This window comes from Dipodomys ordii, unplaced genomic scaffold (assembly GCF_000151885.1).
Source record: "Dipodomys ordii isolate 6190 unplaced genomic scaffold, Dord_2.0 Scaffold150, whole genome shotgun sequence".
Lineage (NCBI taxonomy): Eukaryota > Metazoa > Chordata > Mammalia > Rodentia > Heteromyidae > Dipodomys > Dipodomys ordii.
Genome location: NW_012267366.1, coordinates 137979 through 164915, shown reverse-complemented (window position 1 = coordinate 164915; position 26937 = coordinate 137979). Strand labels below are relative to the sequence as shown.

Sequence of the window (26937 nt, the reverse complement as noted above, 5' to 3'; positions counted from 1 at the left end):
ACATTTCTGATCACTCGCATGGCACTTAGAAGTTTTGAATCTGGGCCAAATGCAGTGGCTAAGGCTTGTAATCCTAACTACTCAGGAGGCAGAGGTCAGGGGATCAAAGTTCAAGGCCAGCCCAGGCAAAAAGAAGCTCGTGAGATTACCCAATGTCTGGTCATGGTGGTACTCACCTGGTATTCCAGCTACCCAATGGCTGGGTAAAGAGGCATGTGCCTGTCATCCCCAGCAACGCGAGGAAGCACAAGTAGGAGAAGAGAAGCCCATGCTGGCCTGGGCATAAAAAACAACTAATTGAAAAAGAGGTAGAGGCATGGCTCAAGTGGTAGAGCACCTGCCTTCTAGAAAACAATCACTCTCAAGTATACAAAAAAAGGCTCTGGACTTTGGAGCATTTCAGAGTTTAAAATTTCAGATGAGGAATGTTCAACTGATATGGTCCATGTAAATTTTTTAAAATCTAAAAGAAAATCCCAAACTGAAAACACTTTTGGGCTCATGCCTTTCAGATAAGGAATACTCAACCTTCAGTAATCATGGGCATCCTCAAGCCATATACACAGCATCTAGTTAGTTTTTCCAGTTGGCTCTTCACTGGAAGCCAACGTCCCACTTGCCCTTGAACCTCTGGAGAGCAGCCCACCTTTCCGTGGCACCCTGTGCAGATGTGGCTCGTGCGCGCTGAATCTCCTCCTCCAGGCGCCTCCTCTCCTCCTCCAATCGGGCCATGTCTTCTGTCGACCTTCGCTGCTGAATGATAAGCTGCAGCTCTTGAAGCAGAGCCTCCTTCTCTTTGATGAGCTGCAGCCGGTCCCTGTCAGCCTCTGCCATGCCTGGCCATGACTCATTAGCAAGCTGAGCCAGCTGCTGCTGAATACTGGACACTCTGTGTACGTGAGAGAGAGAGAAGGGTAAGGAAGCTACCACCAAACTGAAAAAAAAATTACTTCTCACACATGCTCTGTACCATCACAGTCTCTATAAACTCACTTTGTTAAATAAATAATGAAGTAATTACACCAACCTTGACAGAATTGGGAAATGATGGCTCATGAAAACAGTGCAAAAGTGCTTTATATAACCTCTCCTAGTCCAAGACTGGAGGCAACAATAATTACCTTGTGTTTAAAAAAAATGGACAAAAAGGCTAGCAGTCCTCAACACACCCACACTCTTTGTTGTTTCACATTCGTAGTTTTTTACATAATGCCAGAGCAGAGTGGAAAGAAGCTATTCATTTCTCCATGTCCCACAGTCACCCATAGCTAAACACGGCCACCAAACAGCTAACAGATACTTTAGGCTTTCTGCCCCCTCAGCCATGCCGAAGCACCTTGGAAAAATAACAGAAGAGAAACACACCCACCAACGGGGCTTCTGAGAAGCACAGTTACAAAACGGGTGCTCTACATCTTCTGGCTCTGTGTGTTCCTCCTGCCTCAGAGACCCTGGTCACATGTGAATGCAATCACCTTGCGCGATACTCAACACTAGCCAAGTGCATCAAACGGTGGGCAGATGCATAAACACATCTAGCAGAGAGTGTGGGTGTTGGCAGAAGACACTCTGGCCAGATGCAGCCCAATCAACCTCACCAAAGGCATCAGCACAATCCTCATCTGGGCGTGAAAGTCTCTTGTCACTTCCCAGGCCCCTGAATTTCCAAGTGCTTCCTCGGCAAACAGACTGCATCACTTTTTTGTTGTTGTTGTTGTATCATAAAGTGGTGTCGAGTGTCGACTAAGTGAAACAGGCAGGGCTTATGTTTTGAAAGCCTCCTTCAAAGTGGAAGTAGTATGTTTTAAGCTTCTTAAGTAAGGCCCTCATAATGACGAGGGCTCATTCCAGGTAGAAACTAGGCAGAGAAGCAAGCAATGCCAGACTCAGCTTGACCCCAATGCTGTGGGGATGAAATCTGGCAGAGATGCCTAAGTACACAACCCACAGACTTCTCTGAGTTCATAGAGAGCTATGAGAACACGTAAGGTGCAGGAACATTGTTCTAAGGCAACAAAGTGGGGTCCTTGGGACCAGCAACCTCAGCATCACTCGGGAGCTGTTAAAAAGGTCACTCTCGGGTCACTTACATTTGCTGAATCTAACAGTATAGGTTAGGCTCTGGCAGTCCAGCACTTGACAAACCTTCTGGTGCTTCTGATGCTCACTCAAGCTGGACACATACTGCTCTCAGATAGAGCTGCCTTCTCGGCAGCCCTGCCTGGTCTAAAGGATGCTAACTGGCCTCAGGGATTTTAGGAGTTTGCATTGGGCTCATTTTAGTGAGGATCAACATCCTCACTAAAACAGAAATGGCAGGTGCATGACAAGAGAATTCCTGAGATTACACACTGACACTAACCAGGCCTCATTTCCTGCATGCTGGATCCAGCCCTCAGACTCCATCTAAACACTGCGTCCCACACACATGCTCCGGAATTGACTGAAGTAGGCCATCTATTAAACATGGTGTCTCACACAGTGCCGTGTCAGGCTCTGCCTGATCCACACACAAGCTAAAGGACTTAGTAATCTGGTCAGAGGAGGGGACACAAGGAAACCCACAGTCATGAGAAAGAAAGCGTATACAAACTCGAGCCTAAAGGTACACATTTCACCCAAGCTCACTTCTCCAAGAATGTGAAGAAACTAGTTGCATGCCAGTAGCTTTTATCGACAAGTTCTTTTCGAACTCGAAGCAATTTCTTGAATATGTGTTGGGAAATGATGCCAAATCATGTCACTGAAAAACTAATGACAGAGGCAGCTGAACAGGGTCAGGAATCCAACTAGGCTTAAGCGTCCGCCTATACCAAATTAGTGTAATTAAAATTTATGGCAGTCATATAACTGAAGCCCAAGGAAAATACGTTCCAAGCAGATCCATAAATAACTAGGTGCCAAGTAAGACACTATACCCAATGAAGTGTCTGCAGAATTTTACTGCAAACCAAGTCAAGTCAAAGGTAAAAATTAAAAACAAAAGACTTGAAGAACAAGGAGAAAACCTACTGTCCTCATACTTTTTAAATTTCAATTTATTGGATCCATCGGAAAGTCAATATACATATATGCATTTTCTCCTCCTCCTCCTCCTCTTCTCTTGTTGTCAATATACATACATGCTTTATTTTTTCTCCTTCTCCTCCTCCTCCTTCTTCTTTTGCAAGTCCTGGGGCTTGAACTCTGGACCTGCACTCTGCCCTGAGCTTTTTGTTCAAGGCAAGCACTCTACCACTTGAGCCACAGTGCCACTTCTGGCTTCTGGTTTTTTAGGTAGCTTATTGGAGATAATAGTCTCACAGAGTTTCCTGACCAGGCTGGCTTGGAACCTCAATCCTCAGATCTCAGCCTCCTGAGTAATTAGGATTACAGACATGAGCCACCAGCACCTGGCTACATGCATTCTTAAAAGCACTCCTTTTAGGTTTTTTGAGGTTTCTTTTGGTTTTAGTTTTTTTGATATTTCTGGACATGGAACCCAGGCAGGGCCTTATGCATGCCAGGCAACAACTCTACCACAGAGCAACATCCCCAGTCTCTGGAGGTTTTAATGGTGAAGTGATCACAATTTCATTTGAACCTGCCAGCTCTGAGATAACTGGTATGGACGAGGATGCCAGTTCCAGATAATTATACCTTCCCTAGGAAAATCGCAAGTAATGTGCACTATCAAGAAAAAAAGAGGAAAAAGAAAAAGAAAAAAAAGAGGGGCTGGGAAGGTGGCTCAGTGGTAGAGCGCTTGCCTTGCATGCTTGAGGCCCTGGGTTCGATTCCTCAGCACCACATAAGCAAAAAGAAAAAAGCCGGAAGTGGCACTGTGTCTCAAGTGGTAGTGTGCTAGCCTTGAGCTGAAGCGCTGAGGGACAGCGCCCAGGCCCAGAGTTCAGGCCCAACGACCGGACCCCCCCCCCAAAAAAAAAGAAAGAAAAGAAAAGAAAAAAGAATGAGGATAAGAGAGAAGAGAGGCTTTAGAGCAACTTTCAGAAGGTCTGCCTGCCTCCGACATAAAGAAACAGTACTACAGCCAAAATTAAAGCATGCAGTCAACCTTTCAGAGCTTGCAGGAAAAATATGCAAGGATCTATGGGGAGGGGCGACCTCTCCAACAGAAACAAGATCCGGATAAGGCTGATTTCTTACAACTCATCTGGAAAAGTTGTTTCGGCTGTGCTGAACCCGTACAAGCATTTCCATGCTTAAGCCTAGTGCCCTTTAAAGTAAAATTTCACAGCAATACAAATGATTCCAAGTTCAATTTTAAGCTATCTATGAAGAGGAAGTGGCCTATAGTAGAAAGTATATCCTTCCTTATTCCCTAGGTGTAGAAATTTGGGGCCCCTTTCAGCCAGGTCAAGAGAGGCACATCATTCTTTGTCTATTCTGGAAGCCAAAAGCACTAGGATTTCTTCAACAATGGATTGCTCATACATTCCCCTTGCCTTTCAAACAATATGCTTGTCTGCTGTGTTGTGGAAAAGAGCCATCTGCAGGGAGTATCTTCAATATGGGAGGTTTACATGAGGAAACAGACTTCTTGCCTAAAGCTAAACACAGATGTGCTGAGAGGCTCAATGCACCTTCTTCTATATCCATGCCAAACAGCTGAGCCTCTACTTAGAGCCCCATTCCTGTGAGGGCCATCATTCCAGTGCTGGGCATTAAAGGAAAAGCAGTTTCTAGAAAGGATTTTCTTTGAAATATCATTTCAGTGACATTAAATACACAGGAACAAAGCAAGATTGTGATTAAAGTTTGCCGAAAAAAAACTTGTCCAAGTGCATTTTTAAAGAAAACTGAAAGCCACTTGAAATTGGTAATAGTTTTTTTTCCTTTTTCTTTTTTGTACAAGTCAACTATCTGTTTTATTGGTTCTTATTTTTGATAGATTATACTTTTTATAGTTTATAATCTTTCACAAATGCCTTCAAAAAGCTTAAAAACATATGTTCTCATGCCCTGATAGTGAAGAAATGAAAAGTAAATCTTGAATTAAGCATTCAGGTTTCATATTTATTATGGGCTTTCAAATTCTCTAATGTAAACCAGGAGTCATCTTTCCCTTATGAATTCTACCCAAACAACTTCTCTGTTTAAATCCAAGTACATTAAACCATGAATGAAAACCTGAATTCATGCTGCAGAAACGATTTAGATTCTCACAATGCATATGGACATCTTAAATGACTTGCATCTTTCCTAGAAAAGCGCACTTCTGATATTTAAAACTTTTGAGGCGCATCAAAAGCAATCTCCAATTATTTGAATCAATACCTAAACTCTGAATTCTGAAATAGCCCAAGTTCCTAAACTTCTGCTGCTTTCTGGAAGAGCAAACAGAAGCCGCCCTGTTTGATGATGATGAGCCATGCTGGATCCTAATGCCACTTTGCAAGACGTGAAGACAACTTTGAGATCTGTGCCTTCAGATTTCTATTATGGTCACAGACTTGATACTTCTTACATTTTTTCTCAATTTTACTTTTTCATCTATTTAAATGAAAGTAGAGACTAAAGAAAAATCTCATCTAAGATCTAAACAGACAATGAAATCACCTCACCTTGCTGAACAAAATATTGGTAAACCACTGTACATTCTGCCGATCTCTACATAGGTAGTTCAAGAAATCTGAATTTAGAAAATACAGTGCCAAGAATGGTCTGCTAATAAATAATCAATGTCTTATCTAATCCTCAGTTTCCCTCCCTAATAACTTCTACCCTGAAAAATATACATCGTCAGAGCACAACATCCTCATATAAAAAACCACCAAGTCTTTCAGCTACTTTATCCTGACTCAAATGGAGAGGATAAAGCTTTAATAGCAAAGATGCTTTTCTTTCTTTCTCACAGCTGTAGTCTACTCCCCCAAAGCAAAATACAAAGTCAGTAAACAGTGAAGGGAAAACTCAGGTGACTTATCAAAGTCAACTGGAATCATACAACTGCTGACTCTTGACAATATGAACAGCAGGACTGATCCTGGCAATGAAAATGAAGACAGAGAAACTGGATCCATCAACAGCTATGCTCCTCTGTGGGTGGAGTGTTTCTATGGTAATAGCTATGATTTGTGCACAGTTCTAGAATAAGTGCTCCTAGGTTAAAAATAAGGAACTAAGTGTGTCATCAGGATTGCTTCAAGAAGACTTGCTCTTGTAACTTTACTTCTAAGTTTAACCAGTAATGTAAAAATAATCCTATCATGTCTGCCTTGTGAATTCAAAGACACATCCCTAAAGGGAATGGCAGAAGCCGTCATCTTGGTCCATTTCAGAGGATACACAGCTGCAACACAAAACTGGTCACTACGATTACTCGTAGTTTGGTCACAGAATTCTCTCTATCAGCTTCCTTTAAATTTAAACATATCAAAAGCCCTTCTGTCATGAATTCTGCATTTTGTTAATTTTGTACTTCTCAGAAACAATCTCAAATCGAGATAACTAAGGGATGATTTCTTCAAAATATATTTTGATATGACGTTCTCTACCTGTTGGAACTGGCAAAACACAAGTGGTTCTGTAGATGGTGGATTATGGTAAGTATGTGTCAACCCGACTGAGTTAAGGGATGCTCTGGTAGCTGGTAAAACATTTGTGTGTGTGTGTGTCTATGGGAATGTTTCTGGTGTAGATTAGTATTTGAATCAGTAGATGGAGTAAAGAAGGCCTGCTCTCATCAATGTGAGTGGATATCATCCAATCCACTGATGCCCGCTCTTCTTAAGTTGGGATGATCTCCTGTTGTCAGACACACAAGTTCCTTGTCCTTAGGTCTTTGGACTCTGAGATTTAGATTAGCATCCCCACCAAACACTGATGGTTGGTGATCAGATTCAACTTAATTACACTACTAGCTTCTCTGGTTCTTCAGTGTGCAAATAACAGTAGGATCTCTCAGCCTGTAAATCATGTAAGCCAATTCCTATAATGACCACCCCCATACCACCTATGGATCCCACTTTTCTGGAGAACCCTGACTAATATAGTAGATAAGCTGAGCTTTGCAGGGTGTGATGATGTTAGAAACAGGAGCTGAAAGACTGATGTCCCAAGGAAGAAGTGGCAGCAGGGGAAGACCAAATGCTGGGTCCTTTGACTAAAATGATGAAGTCTACTGGGGCAAGAGAAGAGACCACATGATGTTCTCTAGTTGAGTGTGAATAATGAGGGAGGGACACATTATTCTTTGCTAATACCACCACTAAAATGTTTTGGTGGCTAAGGATGATGCTTTCCTGTACACAGACACCCCTTCACTGGTGATGCTCACAGCAGGGATGTGTCAGAATCCAATCAAGTCAGAGACAGCACCTCAAAGCCATAAGGTCTTGATTACAGCCTAACCACCTGGATCCCGGAATGTTGATATCCACTGAAGCTTTAATTCTTGCTAGAAAACTGCTTGCCACCACTCTCTTCCCAAGTCTAGGTTGTTCTAATCAGATGCCTCATCTAGAGGCAATCCCTCACAGAAGGTTCAGAGAAGGCCATGGTAGTAAAATCCCTCATCTGGGGGAGGATGAAACCATGATGTTCACTGGTCTTAACTTTCACTGTATGTACTCAGGCAGAGGATACGTAAGGCTGTCTTGAAAATGGTATGGAGTCCAGCAACTTGTCAGTGCCACAGCTGGATTACAAGATTGGCAGCCTACAATTCAGGCATGGAACAATTACTAGTCAAGCCCTACCTACCAGAAGCAACTTGGAATGGCTGGAGGCAGTATATAATGACTCCAATGGGACAGGAGAGCTGCACTGCTGCACCATATCGGGGATCAGAACCAGGACGGGTTGCAATCAGGGAGCAACGGGGATCCATTTGCTGAGGCCTCCACTGACGGGAATGTGTCAAGGATGGATTAAAGCCATTAAAAGCATCACATTCACTGTCGAAAACCAAAAACCAAGATCTACCATCGAAACGATCCTCCCACATAATACCAGCCTCTGGAAACTCTCTCCTTAGTTCCAGGGAGCGTGCCATCCCTGCCACACGTCCAGGAAAATTTAAGAAATCGAAGATCCTTGGCATGCTCCAAGTAACTCACTTCCTTCAAGTAGACTCCACCTCTGAAACGTTCATCAGCTGGCAGCCAAGCCTCTAACACGTGGCATTCAGGGGACATTTCAGATCCAAGCCATAATCGAGACTCCTATGACAATTCGGGGGTGGGGGAAGTACTCTAATCCAATCTGAGGAAATAGCCAGAGCCAGGGACACTGTATGAGTTTTCTTTTGCTGCTGTTCAAAGAACTGGCCACAAACATGGTGGGTTAAAGCAATACCATGATTCAGCTGCAGCTCTATGAATCAGCATGAACCCTCTTTCTGGAGGTTTTAGGACACATTCCATCTGTTTGCCTCTCCTAGTTTCTCGGGGCTTCCTCCATTCCTTGGCTCATGGCCCTGTATCATTCTGGCCTCTCTTCCATCATTCTGTCTCTTCTTTCATGCTCACCCTCCTGCTTCCTTCTCTCTCTCTCTCTTTTATTGTCAAGGTGATATGCAGAGGGGTTACAGTTATATAAGTAAGGTAATGAGTACCTTTCTTTTGGAACAGTGTTACCCCTCCCTCATTTTCTCCTGCTTCCTTCTCTCCTGTAAGGACCCTGGATGACACTAGGCTTCCCTGAATCAATTAGGGTGATTTCTCCACCTCCAGGTCCTTAACTTCATCACATGCACAAAGCCTTATTTGTTCCGGAAGGTGAGTAACATGCTCACAAGCTCCCCAATATGCTGACTCTAGGCATCAAGTCAGAAATTTGCCTGGTGGGTTTGAGGCCTGCCAGGATACTAATGGGGTGAGTCGGCAGCAGTAGCAGCATGACTAAGGAATGCCAAGGGGGACAAAGTGACCGGCACAGGGCAGGTGGGGACCTAGGAAAGTGGGCTGGTGCCTATGAGTTAGCAAAGGCTCACTTGGGCACCTACTGCCCATGCAAAGTGAAGATTCAGGAACAAGACAGGGAGAATCCCAAGACTAAGTTTTCTTTTTGGGTTTTTGTTTTATGTCAGTTTTAAGGCTTGAACTCAAGGGCCTGGGCGATGTCCCCAAGCCTCTCGGTGCTCAAGGTGAGCGCTTCTACCACTTTAGCCACAGCACCAATTCCAGTTTTCTGGCAGTTCATTGGAGACAAAGAGTCTCACGGCCTTTCCTGCCCAGGCTGGCTTTGGACCACCATCCTCAGCTCTCAGCCTCCTGAGTAGCCAGCATGACAGGCGGGAGCCACTGGCGCTGGGCTCTCAAGAGTAAGTTTTCTTAGCCTCAATACTACCAACAGCATAGGCCAGCCAAGACCGTGCTGTGAGGGTCAGCCTCTGCACTGGAGAATTCTGAGCACCTGCCGCCCAACTGTGGCAATGAGCATGAGCTACAGTTCCACTCGCCACGCTCAGAAGCACTGCACTCACGGGGCAGCCAACTCAGGTCAACCTACCCTGCATATTGGATTTCTAGCCATTCCAGATAGCCCAGAAAGGCATTCCTGAAAAGCCCCTACTGTGACACTAAGCTGGAAACTCAGCTGAAACCCTCCTCTATAGCTGCAGTAAGATGCTCAGTGTTCTGGCAATCTTGAAATAATACTTTCATTCAAGAGTAATCAGGAAGTGCAATGCATGTTCCCTGAGTAATTTTCTTAAATACTCAATTTTCCCCAAAGGTATTGTTTGACATTTAAAAGGTGACTTACTATATACCGACATCATTGCTAGAAAACAAAGAGGCCACTTGCTACGTTTGGTAAATGTCACAGCAACACACAGCAATTATGGTCCTAAGTGTAGCAATGATCTCTTTTCTGTGTTTGATGCAGCACAGCAAATTCCAGCAGCACCCACACTTCGAAGTTCCACTTCGAAACAGGCACAAACAGGCAGAAGACGAGTCAGAAGAAACAATCACCCCTCACAAGCAAGAGAAGGAATGCATGCAAAATGAAGAATGTGACCACGAGGGGAACCAGCTCTGGTCAATGAACTTGGCAACATTCCGTAGGGAAACTTAAAGCCCACCACGAGTATACCCTAAAGAGCCAGGAAGAATTGGTGTACCACCTCCTAGCAAATATAAGGCCATGTCAGTTTAAGTTGGCCCTGTAACAGGAGTCAGATGGTCTGCTTTTGCTGCTATTTTTACAGTTTCTACAAAGCCAACAAAGTCGATTTCCAGACTCTATGAGGTCTAAAGTATACTGAACGGGCCCAAGTGCTGAGCTTCCAGAAAGGAGACCCTCATCTCGCCTGATTTCTGCTCCTTTTTCCTAAGATAATAAGATAGCATTTCATTTATGACTAAGGAAACGTTTTAAGAAGTTATAATTCATACTTTTCGAAAGCATATATTTTGAATGGATTTGATTTTCAGACTCTTTCCAGAAGGCATAAGAGATAAAGTGTCTAAAAAGAGGACATGTGAACCAGGGAAGGGTCAGAATACTGAGAATGGGGGCCCTAAACCCCTGAAGTGAAATGTGGCACACTAAAAATATCACACTGGAAAAACTCTGCTGTGAGAGGACTGGGGAGAATTCTCAGGTTGGCCCATGTTCTGTGGTGAAGGCTGAGGGATAGCATTGTTGGTGAAGAAAGAGAAACTCAATCCACACACCCAGCTAAATCTCAGTTTGCGGAAGGCAAGAGAGTCACAATGCAGGTCAACATAGGTGATGTCACTTCTCTCCAATAAAATGAAATTGAGTAGGTGCTGCTGTCACTTGCTGACCTAATACTTAGTAAAACAGCTTGTACACTAAGCTGTGTGTGTGTGTGTGTGTGTGTGCTTTTCTGCACTGACCTATGACATTAGGAGCCACATAGATGACAGGACAGGTTTATCACACTAGTCTGAGGGACAGATACTTCCTGTGGGAGGGAAGGAAGGGAGTTCAGAAATAGCTGGTATGACGAAGAAAGTTGCAAAAGTCTCTATTCTTATAGACTCAACTCTTCACAAATCTGCAATACCAAGATTCCATTTAAGCCCAGTCCAGAGTTGGCCATGTAGATTAAGAAGGTACATATAAACGAAGATACTTTGGTTTGTATTCCTGCAGACACTGATTTATGCTGGAAGTACACTGAGCTTTTTTCCATGAAAGAAAGAAGTAAGCAGAAGGCAAGATTGTAATAATGTGCTTCTTACCTCTTTCGGGCTTCCTCATATTGCCAGTTAAGTCTGACTCGGTCTACCAGTCTTGTTTTATCATCAAAGACAAACTTCCCAGAAGAAAGAACCAAAAAAAAGGGGGGGGGAGAGGGAAACGACATTAAAAACGTATTTTCAAAACATCAAGAATTCATTTAAACTTTCAGAAACAATACAGACTATTCTTTTAATTTGTCTTCCAACTTCAATTTTTCAAAGCCCTAGAAGAGAATACTTCAAATAATACTCTGCTGCTACCTTTGATGGGTGAGGGCTGGGAGTCAAGCTGAGAAGACCTTTGCTTCCCTAAAACTGGTATTGTTTTTGTTTTATAAACAAGGCAAGTATGCTCATCGACCACATAATCCCAAATAACAACAAATAAGCTTTAAAATAAAGCAAGAAATTACTTAGTACAAGTTGATACAAAGGCAAAAAATGTGTCCAACTTTGCACTGCAGACTCTCCGATTCTTCAATAAACACTAAATACACTTGCCCCTCCATATTTGTGAGTTATATCCATAGATTCAACCACCTGAAGATCAAAATTGTAGCTAAGGAAAGAGTGACATGTTAAATTGAAACGCCTTTGTACAACTACTTAAAGATAATAAAAATTATTCAAAAAAGCTGTAGTTAGGAATGGTCAAACTTTTTTCCTATCACCATTTCCCAACAATAGAATATAACAGCTATTTGTGTAACATTTACACTGCATTAGATATTATAAGTAATCTGGAGAAGATTTTAAGTATATGGGAGGAAGTGTGTAGGTAATGTTGCATTTTACATAACCAACTCAATCCTGTGTGGATTGTGATATCTGAGGAAGGCTCTGGCTGTGGATGCTGAAGGACAACTGCAGTGATCTACTAAGAAGGCTCAAATTCTGAAGAAAGACTAGTATGTAGGAAGTAGAGAATGACTTCCAAAGTCATAGTCACAAAAACAAACCATAAAAGGAAGGAAAGTGAGGGGATGATCATTTTAGAATTACACTTTAATTGCTCAAAATATGATCAGTAGCTGTGATTAAATATTAAGTATTTTATTAAATATTAAATTTATACACCACTTTTTATACATGATTTATATCATATTAAATATTTTATTAAATATTAAATATTTTCATACCAAGTATACTGAAAATAACAAAATCCTACATGCACACACACACACACACACACACACACGCACACAGAGAGAAAGAAACTAGCTAAACCAAGATAACAGCTGTAAAGCTGCCAAGCCAAGCCAAGCCCCAGTAAACTGCAGGAGCTCATAAACCATGACAATTTACAGCAAGAGTAGCAGAAACAGCCACCACTCTTGACCTAACATTTTTAGAATGGCTTACCAAATTCATTAGAGAGACTTTGATCTTATCTGTTTCTCTCAAACCAATTAAGAGCTGTAAATTCTAAATCTAATCTTATGATAAGCAGCAGGGAGTCACTTCCAGAATTCAATTAGTTTTCTACTTGTTTCCTTCCTTCAAAATCTTTAGGCAAAAATGCCAAACATTTTTGACTCAGGTGCTTTTATGTTACAGATGGTGACCATATTCTTTAAACTGAAGAAGGTGTCTGCTCAAAAATGCCCAAATCTGCTTTGGACCATAACAAAGGTACACCTGAAAATAGGATATTTCCAAGACATCAAGACATGAATCATGAGTCATAATTTATATCATCCTCTCCCTAGAAAGGTCCTATCCCCAAATTTCAAAATACCAGCTCATTATTTTAAATCCATAGCTTTCCATCAAATAGCTTCTTCTCCCTTTTCTGGTTTCTTTTTATTTAATGAGGTAGGGAGGAAGAGAGATTCCATTGGTATTTTATCTTAGCCCTCCAAATTGCTTTCCAAATAGATTTACTGGCAAATCAATTTCAAACTCAGTGACATTACACAAGCATATTTTTGATTATTCACTACACAATTTCAGCTGATAATTCTCCCACCCATTCCTGTAGTTAACTGAAGGCTTCATTAATTACTAACAGGCACAGGGACAGGTGTGCTGGCTCATGCTGTAATCTCAGCTATACAGGAAGTATAACCAGGAGGATCTCTGCCTGCAGCAACCCCAGGCAAACAGCTTTGAGATTCTAGGTGAACAATAACTAAAAAACAGGGCTGGGGGGATATGGTTCCAGTGTAAGAGTACCTACCTAGCAAGTGTAGAACCCTGAGTTTAAACCCTGGTTAGTACCATCAAAGTGGGGGGAGGTGATGCAATTATTCCAGTTCTCAAATTTTCTTTTAGTTCTCCCATTTATTTTAGCTCTCTCAGTGACATTCCTTTAGTAGCATTCACTTTTGAAGAGCAAGAAATGGCAACCAAGTATAACGCAGGTGGTCTAAACCAGAGATCAAATCCAGCACACTGCCCACTGTGTAAATAAAGTTGTATGGCACACAGACAACCCATTCTCCCACTTATCATCTGGCACTGCTTTTGCAATACAATGACAGAGATGAACAGTCAAGGTAGCGAGGGTCTGCCTGTGAAGCCTAAATATTTGCTAACTGATCCTTCCACAGAAAATGCTTGCTGACCCATGCTAAGAATCACGTGGTGGATCTTATGTCACTGAACCATCACAGCTGGATACTTTTTCAAACATAATGACACAAAGCCCAAAATACTTCTGAAATGAAAATGTAAAATTAAGTCAAATGAGTGACAGCAATGCAATCCAACAACTCTTCTCTGGGCTCATGCGTTTCTCTGCTCTAGGGCAGACATACCTCCCCCATGGCATCTGTCTGAGAGCCGGTATCACAGAACTGCTGAGCAGTGCTGGAGTTGCCATGCGTGCCTGCACTGTGAGGGAAATCCTGCAGAGAATCAGTGATGGAGCAGCTATTCTTGAAGCTGTCAGTAAGCTTGGCCAGGCTCTGGAAGAGAATAAGACAAGCTCTCTGAAGTAGAGAAGGCAAGGTTTCCCTTTGTTGTGGAAGCAATCATTTCTTTTCTGTTCTAGGTCTGCCGCCTTATGACTGGAGAATTACCCTTCCGCAGCCCCCTTTCTCACTAGATTTTCAACTACATGTTTTTCACTGCATGTACTTTTAATAAAATTCTCAGTCATTGAAATAAGAAAGCGACTCAGTCCTCCTGGCAGCACAGGAATAAAAGCAAACTGTTATAAGGTCACTTTTACTGGATTTTAAATATTTGTATTTCCTAAAGAAAAAATGCTCATTCCTATTCAACAAGTTCAATGAGTAAGTGACTCTTGCAAGATGCAGGCCTTCTCAATATTATTACACATATACCACAGAAGATGAAAACAGCTCCAGACAATGCTCATGCAGTTTTATAACCTGATTTTTTTCAGTCATAATTATGTATTGTCAAAAGTAATCTCATATCAACGTTAGTTTGCCAAAAATTATAATAAAGTATGCATTTGGGCACAAGGAACCCTTTGTAGGGAAGTTTAAGACAAATCTGATTTTTTTTACCATTTCTTTTAGACTTTTAAACCTAGTCACCTTCAGTTATCCCTACAGATACTAGAACCAGAATGAGTAAATGCAATAGAACGCACATAATTGGGTCAAAATCGTGACAAAGGCCCCTTGGTAGGAGCTAGTCATATTAAGTTCATATAATAACCAAAAAACCTCAATCTAACTGATTTTAATGGAAGAGAACTTTGGCTCAAGCATCTCCCTAGGGCTTCTCAGAGTTCAAGAAGCTGTGGAGACCTCAAAGAAGATAGTGGGGCATGAGGCTTCTGTAGAAATTGTATCTCCTGCCTCCATGATGGAAAATCCAAGCAAAGTAACTGGGCAGCTTTTCCCAGTGTAGCCCACCATGGATTCAGAGACTACAGACAGGGAGTCCCACTTGTGTGGGACTCTCTGTGTCTCTGCCATGAAGTGCCACTTGGTCCACCCCGAGTGTTGGCCAGGATTATATGAATAATAGACATCTTGGAGAGCATGATGAGAACTTTCTATTAAGTCCTCACAGCCTTGACCTTGGGAAGCACTTCCAAATAAGACCTTCATTTGTGCATCGGTCGCGTATTTGCTTATAAATCTGAGCCTTGCATTCTATGTTCTCTGAATTTATATTCTACAGAATCTAGACAAATGCCTCTCAGGCACTAGGTGCTACTTTAAGTGTCAAGTGAAAAATAAAAGCTATAATAAGCAGCAATGAATGTGTTCTATCACTAAACAAACAGGAGGGCATTTATAAAACTGACAAAAACAGTAAAAACCACAGAAGTTCAAGGGGTAAAATCATTAAGCAATACAAAGCTACAATGGCCCCTACTACATAATTCAAATACTATGCAAACAGATGAAGGAATAAAGCAGTTCTTTGGGAACTGATAAGGGAATAAATACAGGCTATTATCATCACAGGAGGAAGCTACAGAAGAATAGCTTTGTATAAGAAGCTTTGCACATGTATTCCAATTTGTTTTCTATTTGCATGAATGCTAAAAGCTTATGTAAGAAGAGAATACAAGTAGTTATGAGAGATGGGGGGATGAAGGAATAACAAGACTTATCATAGATGTTTTGTGTTATTTTGATTATTAACAACATCATTTGATCGCCCATTGCGATCAGATACTGATCCACAGAACCTGTAACTATGACCTTATTTGCAAATCAGGTCTTCACAGATGTGATCTATGTCAGATGAGGCCATCCTGAGTAGGTGGTCACTAACAGAATGCCAGATATCCTGATCGAGGAAATCTGGACACAGAGACATAGAAGAAGATTGTGTGACAATGAAACCAGAGACTGGAATGATACCGTTTTTAATCCAAGAAAGACCAGGAACACCTGGTGCCACAGACACTAAGAAGAGGAAGAGAAGAACCGCACTCCCATTCCCCCAAGCCTTCAGAGAGAGCACAGCCCTGCTGATACCTTGACTTGGGACTTCTGCCGTCCAAATCAGGGACAGTTCATTTCTGTTATCTTAAGCCACTTGTGCTACAATGGCCCTGGAAATCAGTATACTAATCTAAACATACTGAGCAGTTGTGTGTCTAAAATACACATAAATAATATTATACATAAATTGTATATAACATACGTAGTAAATAAAAGGTAGACAGGTAGGTGGGCAGGTTGTGCAAGGGATACCCTTAGGCCCTACCTGCATGAGGTCCCGCCGCTCCTTCTCGCCAGTATAAATAGCTTTTTTGATGGTGTGAAGCTCACTCATTATAGCCTGAGCCTCATCCAGTTTGTAGTTAGTGTGAGCACTTGACATCTTCCGATCAATCCTAGTTAATAAAGAGAAATTAAGGTTGTTCCACATAAGACCATAACAGTCCTTTAAACAACAATAAAACCCCAAAAAAGTCTTTGTAGAAAGGTGGGACACAACTAAAAGCAATATTTTTGACACAGATTGGTGAAGACTCTACAAAGCCTTCCTTCATGATAGGAACTACAGAGAGCTGAGACTTCGCTGGAAGATGGCTGCCTTCACTGTGGAAGCGTCCCCTGCACATCCTCTATTAAGGAGCAGGCAGCAAGGTAGCTAGCTTTAGTAAAGGATTGTTCAGTCCCCTGAGAGGAGGATTAAGTCTTCTCTGTTGCCAGCATAGATCCAGATTAATAGTCAAAATGATTATGAAATGAGATTTGTGTATAAGGAGAGTACATGGGAAATATCAATAAGTAATGAGTTTCAACAATGGTGCCTTATGTAAAAGCTGGAAAGGTTTGTGTCCTCTCTTACTTCATTCTAGTTTTCTCTCCTCCCTACCTACAATCCAAACATCCATCTATGCAAACTTCCTTCTTCCATGTTTCCCTCCCTCTCCCCTTACCTCCCTCCTTCTGTCTGTCCATCCATCTATCTATCCTTCCAGCCAACTCCTATGCATGGTAGGCCAGGTTAAGAATGGTGGAAGCAGAGCACAGAACAGGACAAGACTGCACTTCACCTTCAGCTAACAGGCAGCCTCTGGAGTGCTTCCTCCGTCCCGTCTCCCATACCTAAATCTCAAGCTTTGGGCGCCCTCAGGGCTAAGGAGCTTGGGAAACTTGCCCAGAGATGGAATGGAGTCCTTCCCTGGAAAGCAATTAGCTAGCTTTTCAGGTTCCAGACCTAACATTACACAGGTTATACTGCTAATCTTTTTTCCCACACATCACCCTGAGAATGTCGCTGCCGTGTTTCCACTCTGCACAAATCTTGGTATCCTGCAAGTCAGAGTAGCGCATTAGCCTGTCCATTCGATACCTGTGGGACCCCTCCCCTCTTCTCCACCAGTTGCTTTGAGTCTCAAAAATGAGGCTAATAAAAACACTATTCTCATAGTATGGGCTTGAGATTTAAAGAGAAAATGCAAGGGAAGACCTCATTTTGCAGGAGGTCTGGCCTGTAATATTTGCATTGATGATTACTACCAGGGTGATGTGGTATCTAATGACTCATGAAGAAAAAGTAAATAAGGGGCCAACTCTGATTTCTTTTCAACATTAATAAACTCCTTGCCACGTGTGACAGAATTTGCAGTGAAGCAAATTAGTCTCCCTCTTCTCTACAGCGTGTTTTCAAGTACCTGGGAATGGATACTAATCAAATACCTATAGACATACGGAGGGTGGGCGGGTCAAGGTTGCAGTCTGAGAGGGTAATGCTATTGCTTCCTGTTTTAGACTTGAATGTTGTTGCTTTCAGCAGCTAAAACATCAAAGTATGGCCATGAGTAATTCCACAAATGGAGACAGCAGCCTCCTGAGGTGCCACATTCTAGAAGAGAATAGCTACTTCAACAGGGAAAACAGATTCCGATCCCATTATGGAGAAGAGCAGTAGCTTTTATATTACAGGACATGTCCCGAACCAAAGTGCGAGTTTGAGGGCAAGGATCTGAGCTCTGGCCTGGAGAAGCATGAATAAGAATGGACCAGGACCACTGGTTGGGCCCTGTACCAAGAAACCCTAGAGTAGCAAGCCCAATAGCAGTGTGGTGAGCCCAGGAAGGGCTGGGAGCCCTAGTCTTGCTTCCCCAGCAGTTCCTCAGTTCTCTGTCACGGATATTCTAGTTTCATACAAGTAGTCAGATGCAGGAAAAGAAAGGGGAAAAGATTTTACCATTAAAGAAATAAATGTGAACGTCGTGAATAACATGGTCTCAAGGCTAGAACTCTCTAAACAACTATTTCCAAAAATTAGTTATGTTGGCTGGGAATGTGGCTCAGTGGTAGAGTGCTGGCCTAGCATGCAGGAAGCCCTGAGTTTGATTCTTCAGTACCACTTACACAGAAAAAGCCAGAAGTGGCGCTGTGTGGCTCAACTGGTAGGGCGCCAGTCTTGGGCAAAAAATCTCAGGGACAGTGCCCAGGCTTTGAGTTCAAGCCCTAGAACTGGCAAAAAAATAGTTATGTATTATAATAATAATAACATTATTATTATAATACATTGTTACATGAAAATAGCTCAGTATATCAAGCATAGGATTTTACATGCTCTGTGCTTGTTATGGGGAAACAATAATAGAAAGTATTACTATATAAAACTATTTGCCAGGTGCAGATGGCTCATGCCTATAATCCTAACTACTCAGGAGGCTGAGATCTGAGGATTGTAGTACAAAGCCAGGATCAGCAGGAAAGTCTGTGAGACTCATATCTCCAATTAATCACAGAAAAAGCCAGAAGTGGCACTGTGGCTCAGGTGGTAGAGTGCTAGTTGTGAGCAAAAGGAGCTCAGGACAGAACCCAGGCCCAGAGTTTAACCCTCAGGCCTGGCAAAACAAACAAACAAACAAACAAACACTGTCTGGTCATATTGTATGATATATTACAGAGATTTTATCTGAAAGTAAGTAGTTCAATATGTCAACCACCTGTTACATGACAGGGTCTGATGCATGCTTTACACCTGGCATTTAACCACTTCAACAGCCTTATGAACTAAGCACAATCTTTTTACTTAATAAGGAAGTTGGGCCGGGCACCAGTGGCTCACACCTGTAATTTTAGCTACTCAGGAGGCTAAGATCTGAGGATTGCGGTTCAAAGCCAGCCCAGCCAGGAAAGTCAGTGAGACTCTTATCTCCAATAAACACCCCCCCCCCGCCTCCGTCAGAAAACCGGAAGTGGCACTGTGGCTCAAGTGGTAGAGCACTAGTCTTGAGCTGAAGAGCTGAGGGACAGTGCCCAGGCCCAGAGTTCAAGCTCTACAACCAACCAAAAAATAATAATGAAGTTTGGGGTCAGAGCAATTTAACCCAGATGAAAAATTAAGCAGCAAAATCTGGGCTGTAGGTATGGCTCAAGTGGAAGAGCACCAGCCAAGCAAGCAAGCTAAGCAAGAGTGAGACTCTGAGTTAAAATTCCATTTGGAGAATGAGGCTAATGGAAAAGAAAGTAGCCAGTGAGAAAGAAAGCTCAGACCAGGGAGACCACTCATCTAGAGTCTGGTTTGTATTCTACAGGAGAGAGAAGGCTGCAAGAGGGTCACAAGCAGAGGAGACATTTAAAAGAATCCCTGTGGTCACCTCACAAGAATGTGAGTCATAATAGTGGCTCAGCTCAAAGCGGTCACAGTGGAATCTGTAAGAAGGACTGGGTGCCAGGTATGGAAATATCACACCACCACCAACGGATGTGGTAACAAGGTGGTCAGGGCAGCGTTTTGGCCATTGCGCCAGCACCCCCAGGGACATTACAGTTGTCATAGCAGAAAAGGGCTTCAGTGCCATGTAGGCATGGTACACTTGGGGTGAAACCATGTTAAATGAATTTCTGGCTGCAGGACAATAATCTAACACATTCCAGATCTTCATTAGGAAACTAAACGAGGATCCTCCCACACCAATGAGCATGCTCAGTTCATTCTCGTGGGTCTCCTGATGGGAAACACTGCAAGTACCCTAACTTTCTGTCCTTCCATTTGCCCATAGACGCTAGAAATGAATCATATTAAGGCAATTTTTCAAATTAAGCTTCAGAAACTTGATGGCAACAGTGTAAAGCAGATCTTTTGCTGGTAAAGCTTACTTTTTCTTTTTGTCAGTCATAGGGCTTGAACTCTCAGGGCCTGGGCACTGTCCCTGAGCTTCTTTACTCAAGGCTAGCATTCTATAAGTTGGAGCTACAATTCTATTTCTGGTTTGTCTTTGGTAGCTAATTGCAGATAAGAGTTACAGACTTTCTTGCCCTGTCTAGCTTTGAACCGCAATCCTTAGAAATGTCAGCCTCTGGGGGGGAGGGGGGAGGCTGGGAAGGGATGTGAAGGGTAAACAAAAGGAGGAGGCTGCAATTCTTGGTAAGAAATGTACGCATTATCCTGCCCATGTAATTGTAACCCCTCTGTACAGTATCTTCACAAATAAAATAAAATAAAATAAAAAAGAATAATAACAGCAATGTATGGAACCTATTAACTGAGAACAATTTATAACTGAAAATGATGATTAAAGAATTCTAAAACATGAAAAAAAAAAGAAATGTCAGCCTCCTGAGTAGCTAGGCATGAGCCACTTAAGTTTACCTTTTCTTAACACTTTATTTATTGTAAGTGAGGGACCTATCTTCTCAAGTCTCTTACAGAGGGATTCAAAAGAAATGCAAATGAATATGAAACTTTCACTGATAGGACTAGCAAACATGTCAAACCTCATCATACACCCGTGATAGGAAGATAACATGGTAAAACTATAAAAAGGATAATTTGGCAATGTCCAATAATATGACAAATGCATGGACCCTTTGACCCAGCAAGCCCATCCTGAAAGACCCATATACACAACACTAGGGGAAAAGCTGAGGGGAAATACTATACCTGGATTCAGCACACCAAGAAAGCTAGAACCCCTTGATAATCTTCACAGCACAAAGAGACAACCAGAGAGTATGTACCCCTTGAAGGAAGTAACACCAGCACCTACAAAACATCTTTACTAAAGAAAAAAGAAAGAAAGTGGAGAAGGAACACAAAATAGAAACAGCCTCGTGAACAAATTAACTTGTGTGCTCCAATAACAAGAGACAAAGGACAAGTTCAGCAATGCCTTGGGACTTCAAGCAACAAGATCTATCAGGGAAATTTTTAAGAGAAGTAAATTAGGTTCTTCAACAACTAAGTTACCAGAAAAAAAGAGACATTACCCAAATACACTATGGGCCTCATCAGAATGTGGATCCAAGCATGCCATAGAAACATGAAAGCTTGCTAGAAAGGAATACCTAGTAATTGGGGTATTGGGAAGAAAGTTATGCTTCCAAAAGTAGTCCACAGCTTTAGGACATTTATTTATCAATCAAATGGGATTATTGGATTTGCTTCAATAAGGGACCGAGAGCTTAGTATATGAGACAAAGCCACAGATGAACTAACACTGATTATTGTGTAAGCAAAAATTGGATGATGGATGCAGAAAGGTTTCATTATACTATTCTATGTCTGACAATTTCCATCATTGAGATGTGTGTATATACACATACATATTCAATACATCCCCGCCCTATCCCCCCTCTCTTTCCTCTCCCCCGGCCTCTCTCCTTGGCCACAATACTAACAAAATATACAGATATTTTCTAAAATACAAAAGGTTCTTTTATCCCACTTGGAGTCAAACATAATGATGGATTTCCTTGCTAGCCAGGAAATTCACCAAAATAAACAAGTCAAGTTTAAAATGCTTGTAAGCAGCCAAACTCCTGGTGAGGCAAGAACAGCAGAAAGTTTCTAAAGGAAAATCCAGGGCCATTACCTTAAATCTTAAATCAATGTTGGTAATAAAACCAGAGCAGCTTCACCTTTCTGTATAATAGATCATATGCTATCTGTACTTGCAGTCAGGACTCATAACTAACGTAAGGTAATTACATTTTCAATTCTTAAAATGCTTCCAAAATATCTCAATAAACAATAAATATGAATTTGCATCACTTGATCCAAACATAAATGTCCAATCCTTGACACCAGAAAAATAGCCTGTGAAACTCAGAGAAAAACGATCAGATTGTTTTTAACTTACAAAGAATTTTAAGCATGCCATCGATTCAGTGCTCAAGTTTTCTCCTCTTCCTGAGGTTGAATCAGAGAACACAGGAACTTAGTGACAATAAAGCTTCAAACCGAGGGCAATGTGCTTGAGTAAGCCAGAGCGCACTCTGCAGCTCCTCCACGCAAGGCTGCCTAGCCTCTTGGTGGGACACAGGCTTGGGATGGGCCCCTCAGGACCAAGGCCAGGTCCACAGCCTTCCCAGCCATTCCTCCACCTCCCCAGAGAGGGCGGGTGTCCCCATCAGCTCTGGCAGGCACTAGCAGCCTCCCCTTGGCAGGAGGCAAGTTTACAATCATTGCTCTCCAGCGTGGGACCTTGCTAATGAAAGCAGAAATATAAACACAAACAGTACCGTCCTTCTTTCATCCAGAAGCACAAGTCATACTGCACACTGGCTGCAGAAGCAGTTAACCCTCTCCGTATGCTGGCTACGATGTCCCTGCCCACCCACGGAGAGAAACACAGATTGCCATTTCTCATTCACAAAATGACAACTGCACTGGATGGATTTACTTCCTGACAAGAGCAAGGGCAAGGGCAAGGGCAAGGCAGTTTTCTTGGTTTCCAGCACATTCTATTTTCTAGGCTATTTAGCCTTAAGAAAACATTGCAATAGAACCTTTGTCTTCCAACAGGGAGATGGAGCTGCCCAAAATGATGGAGCCCTGGCAAAGGAGCTGGTGCTGGGTCTAGAAAGAAGAGCACAGGGTTTAGCTTCCGGTTAGACTCCAGTCTTAGATTCTTCCGGAGCTCCAGTTACTTTCTTCAGTTTCTGCCAGTGAGAAATAAACTACAATCTAGTTCAAACATACCTAGCATCAAGGTAATAAATTATCCATAGACACTGTAGAGTAGTGTGAGAAAACTAAAGTAGGGCCCAATCAGAACAGGAAGTCCAATTCAACGAGGCTGCCCAGATACCTTCCAATGATCTATCCATTTCCATTGCTTACTTGTTCTCATTCTTCCCCCATCCCTTTAGCAGAAGGGGCACAGGATAACATAGCCACTACATACACTACGTACACGGGGAGAAATCTGAGACGCTTGAGGCTGGCTAGGATATAGAGGTTATAGAAGTTAATAGGTTATAGACAGAGCTTGGATCAGTGGATTGGGAAGCATGTAGCAAAGGAACCAAATGAGCAATAAAAACCAGTAGCCAGCACAAGCACTGGATACGTAGTTTGATTTGCCTAAAACTTTTACACTGGGTGCTGGTGGCTCACACCTGTCATGCTAGCTACTCAGGAGGCTCAGATCTGAGGATCATGGTTCAAAGCCAGCTGTGAGACTCTGATCTCCAATTAACCACCAGAAAACTGGAAGTGGCGCTGTGGCTCAAGTGGTAGAATGCTAGCCTTGAGCTGAAGAGCTCAAGGACAGCACCCAAGCCCAGAGTTTAAGTTCCATGACCAACCAAAAAAACACTAAAAAATGAGAAAAACAGCTGTATAAACCAAGTAGAGTATGGGAAGGGATGGGAAGGGGAAACAAAGAGGAGGCAACAATGTTTGATAAGAAATGTACTCATTATCTTGGCCACATAATTGTAACTCCTCTGTACGGTATTCTCACAATAAAATAAAAAAGATGATGCTAAGCAAAATGACAGGGACACAAGTGGTTTTTTCTTTCTTGCTGTTGCTTTTAATTCATTTATTATGTACCATGTGATTATTTTTGTTTCTTTTGTATGTGCTTCCCCCACTATATGACCCATTTTCACTGTATTTGATGTCGGTGCCCTGCATCTTGTATAGACATTTTTCTAATTTGGGGAGGGGAAGGGAAGTAACAAAATGCTGAAGTAAGGATACAGATTGACCCATATTGTAGCAATGAGATCTGTACAAGACACTATGTTGAAAACGAACTTTACAACTTGGGGGGGGGGGGGAGTTGGGGAGGTGGGGAGGAAAGAGATGGTAGGAGAAAAACAAAGGAGGAAATAATGCTCAACAGGAAATGTACTCTTTACTCATGTAACTTTAATCCCTCTGTATAATATTTTTACAATAAAAATATATACAAAAAAAACCAAGTAGGACAGGACAATATATGCAAACACACTAGTAAGAAATAGAAAAGGCAGAGTTGGCAATGCCTTGGAAAAAAAAATATTTTTCAAAACCCACCTACAGAGGGCATGGTAGTTTCTGAAAACCACCATCTTTTAGAGGCCCAGAGAATCAGAGCCAGAAAAAACCCAAAGTCCCTCTAGGCAGACCCAGTTCACCTTTCTCCTGTGCCTCCCCTGATGCCTAGATGATCTTAATATATAACGACACAGAAAGGAGTTCGGGCTAAGAAAGTCAATCTTAACTTAGTGTTTAACAATAGGGCTTGACATGCCCAGTTCTTCCATCTATACAAGGCTGAGAAAATTAAACTTGTCAGACACATTCACCTATTATCTTTCCATAAAGAGCGACACTACAGTCATGTTTGACACACAGTGAGTCTCTACACCAGGATACAAAGCATGTTATGTTGCTAACCTTTGTCAATCACAAAAAAAAACAAAAACATGTAAATTCCTGCCCCCACCCTTTTTTTCTTTTTTTGGTGCCAGTCCTGGGGCTTGAACTCAGGGCCTGGGCGCTGTCCCTGTGCTCTTTTGCTCAAGGCTAGTGCTCTACCACTTGAGCCACAGTTCCATTTCTGGCTTTTTTGGTATTTTGGTAGCTAATTGGAGATAAGTGTCTCACAAATTTCCCTTCCTGGGCTGGCTTTGAACCATGATTCTCAGATCCCAGCCCCCCCTCCCCCCCCCAGTAGCTAGGATTACAGGTGCAAGCCAGCAGCACCTGGCTTGGTTCCTGATTTTTTTTGAAGGTTAAGTAGCAGGCACTAGTGCTGCCCTCTGGACAACTGAGAACAATCATTAGTGTTAGGAACTATATGTTGTGTCCCCTCCAGCCTCTTAGGTTGAAGACCTATCCTCTTGTATGATGGACTTTGGATGTGAGGTTTTTGAGAGGTAATTAGGTTTAGAAAACATTAGTATTCCCCAAAGAAAATAGAGGGCCCAGAATGTGTGTGCTTTTGTGCTCATTCTCCCCCACCCCAAACTCTCCTCTTTCTCTCTTTCTCTTTCTCTCTCTCTCTCTCTCTTTCTCTCTCTCTCTGTCTCTCTCTCCTCTCTCACCCACATAATGAGACAGCAATAAGGTGACCATCTATAAGTCAGGAAAGATGTTCTCACTAGGAATGGAGTCTTGGACTATGAAATACATAAATGTCTGTGGTTTAAGCCACGTAGTCAGAGGTTATTTGTTATAGCAACCAAAATGGACAAAGACACTCACCATTTTACTATTAGAAATTAGGTGCAGGAAGTGTGAAATACATTCCCAGCTTTAGCCAGTGAAGCCAGGCTCCAAATCAAGAGAGAGAAGGACTCACCCAAAAAGCTCACAGCACCATTCTTAACACAAATGGTTTTTTTTCAGACCAATACTATCACATTTGGAACAAAACAATTTTGTTTATTTAATTTGCTGGCTTCAGATGGTTCACTAATTATAAGAAAGTCATCCCAAACTCTTGACAGGGATTCTAAGTATAAAGACACAAACAGGAGGATGACTTGTAGATGAGACTGACTGTCCACCAGCAAGCACATCCTATAGTGATGGAAATCTCTTCTCTGAGCTGCTCAACCAGTAGCTGCTAACTGAGTGTTTCTCAACTGGGTACACTTGGGACTATCTGGAGACATTTTCAGTTGTCACAGTGAGTTCTATCAACAGTTAGTGGGTGGAGGCCAGGGATACTACCCAACTTTTTAGTGCACAGGATGGCCCCTACACAGTCATGTGGCCAAAAATGTCACTAGTGTTCATGGCAAAGAAAATGCACACTAGCCACGTGTACCACTGAGTACATTAGAAGTGACTACTAAGGCTCAGGAACTAAAATTTAATTTAATTTTAATTAATTTTAATGAGAATGAAAATTTCTTTTCAAAGTGTTAGTAAGGATTCATTTTAGTATAACAAGGTCAAAGTAGGGAGAAATGGAAATGAGAAACACTTCCTGTTCTTCATGCAGGAAGTGGAAGTTAAAGATTTCTAGAACGAGAAATTTTTAAAGAATAAAACTAACAAGTATCGTCAAGAAAAAGAGAGAGGGGCTGGGAAGATGGCTCAGAGGTAGAGCGCTTGCCTTGCATGCCTGAGGCCCTGGGTTCGATTCCTCAGCACCACATAAGCAAAAAAGAAAAAAAGCCGGAAGTGGCGCTGTGGCTCAAGTGGTAGAGCGCTAGCCTTGAGCTGAAGAGCTGAGGGACAGCGCCCAGGCCCAGAGTTCAGGCCCCACGACTGGACCCAAAAAAAAAAAAAAAGAGAAAAAGAGAGACTCTGGTGTTTCCAGCTGGAAATAAAAAAGTATATATAAAGGCATGAAAGTGAAGGCCATTAGGCTTAGGAAGCAAGTGTGTCAGAAGAAAGGCAAGTGGCAGGCAAGCGCTGCGAATGGCAAGGCAGGCGACTCACTCTTGTAGTGTCTCCACGCCTTTCTCTTTGTACTGCAGTTCCTGTTTCATCTGCGTCAGCTCTCGCTTTAATCTGGAAAGCTAGAGACAAATTACATTTTTTCTAAAAATAAGCTGTGAAAAATTATTCCAACAGTTATTTGCCCTGGCATCTACGTTTCTACTTAGCTTGCAACTCCCTGGATCATCTCCCGAACCTCCATTCATCCATGTGAAATAAAACTGCCACTAAAGCACCTTGCTTAGTCAGACTCAAGCAC

At 42.3% G+C, this 26937-nt stretch overlaps 1 protein-coding gene across 1 annotated transcript in view; it reads right to left on the bottom strand.

The window, feature by feature from the left end:
• The window catches only part of Wwc3 (WWC family member 3), a 65385-nt gene that overhangs the window by 24935 nt on the left and 13513 nt on the right, over positions 1-26937 (bottom strand). The window contains exons 4-8 of the mRNA XM_013032201.1: positions 26679-26758; positions 16302-16431; positions 13916-14065; positions 11157-11230; positions 647-889 (exon numbers count right to left, since the gene is read on the bottom strand). Coding sequence (XP_012887655.1) covers positions 647-889; positions 11157-11230; positions 13916-14065; positions 16302-16431; positions 26679-26758 — 677 coding nt within the window. The remainder of the gene's footprint in view (positions 1-646; positions 890-11156; positions 11231-13915; positions 14066-16301; positions 16432-26678; positions 26759-26937) is intronic.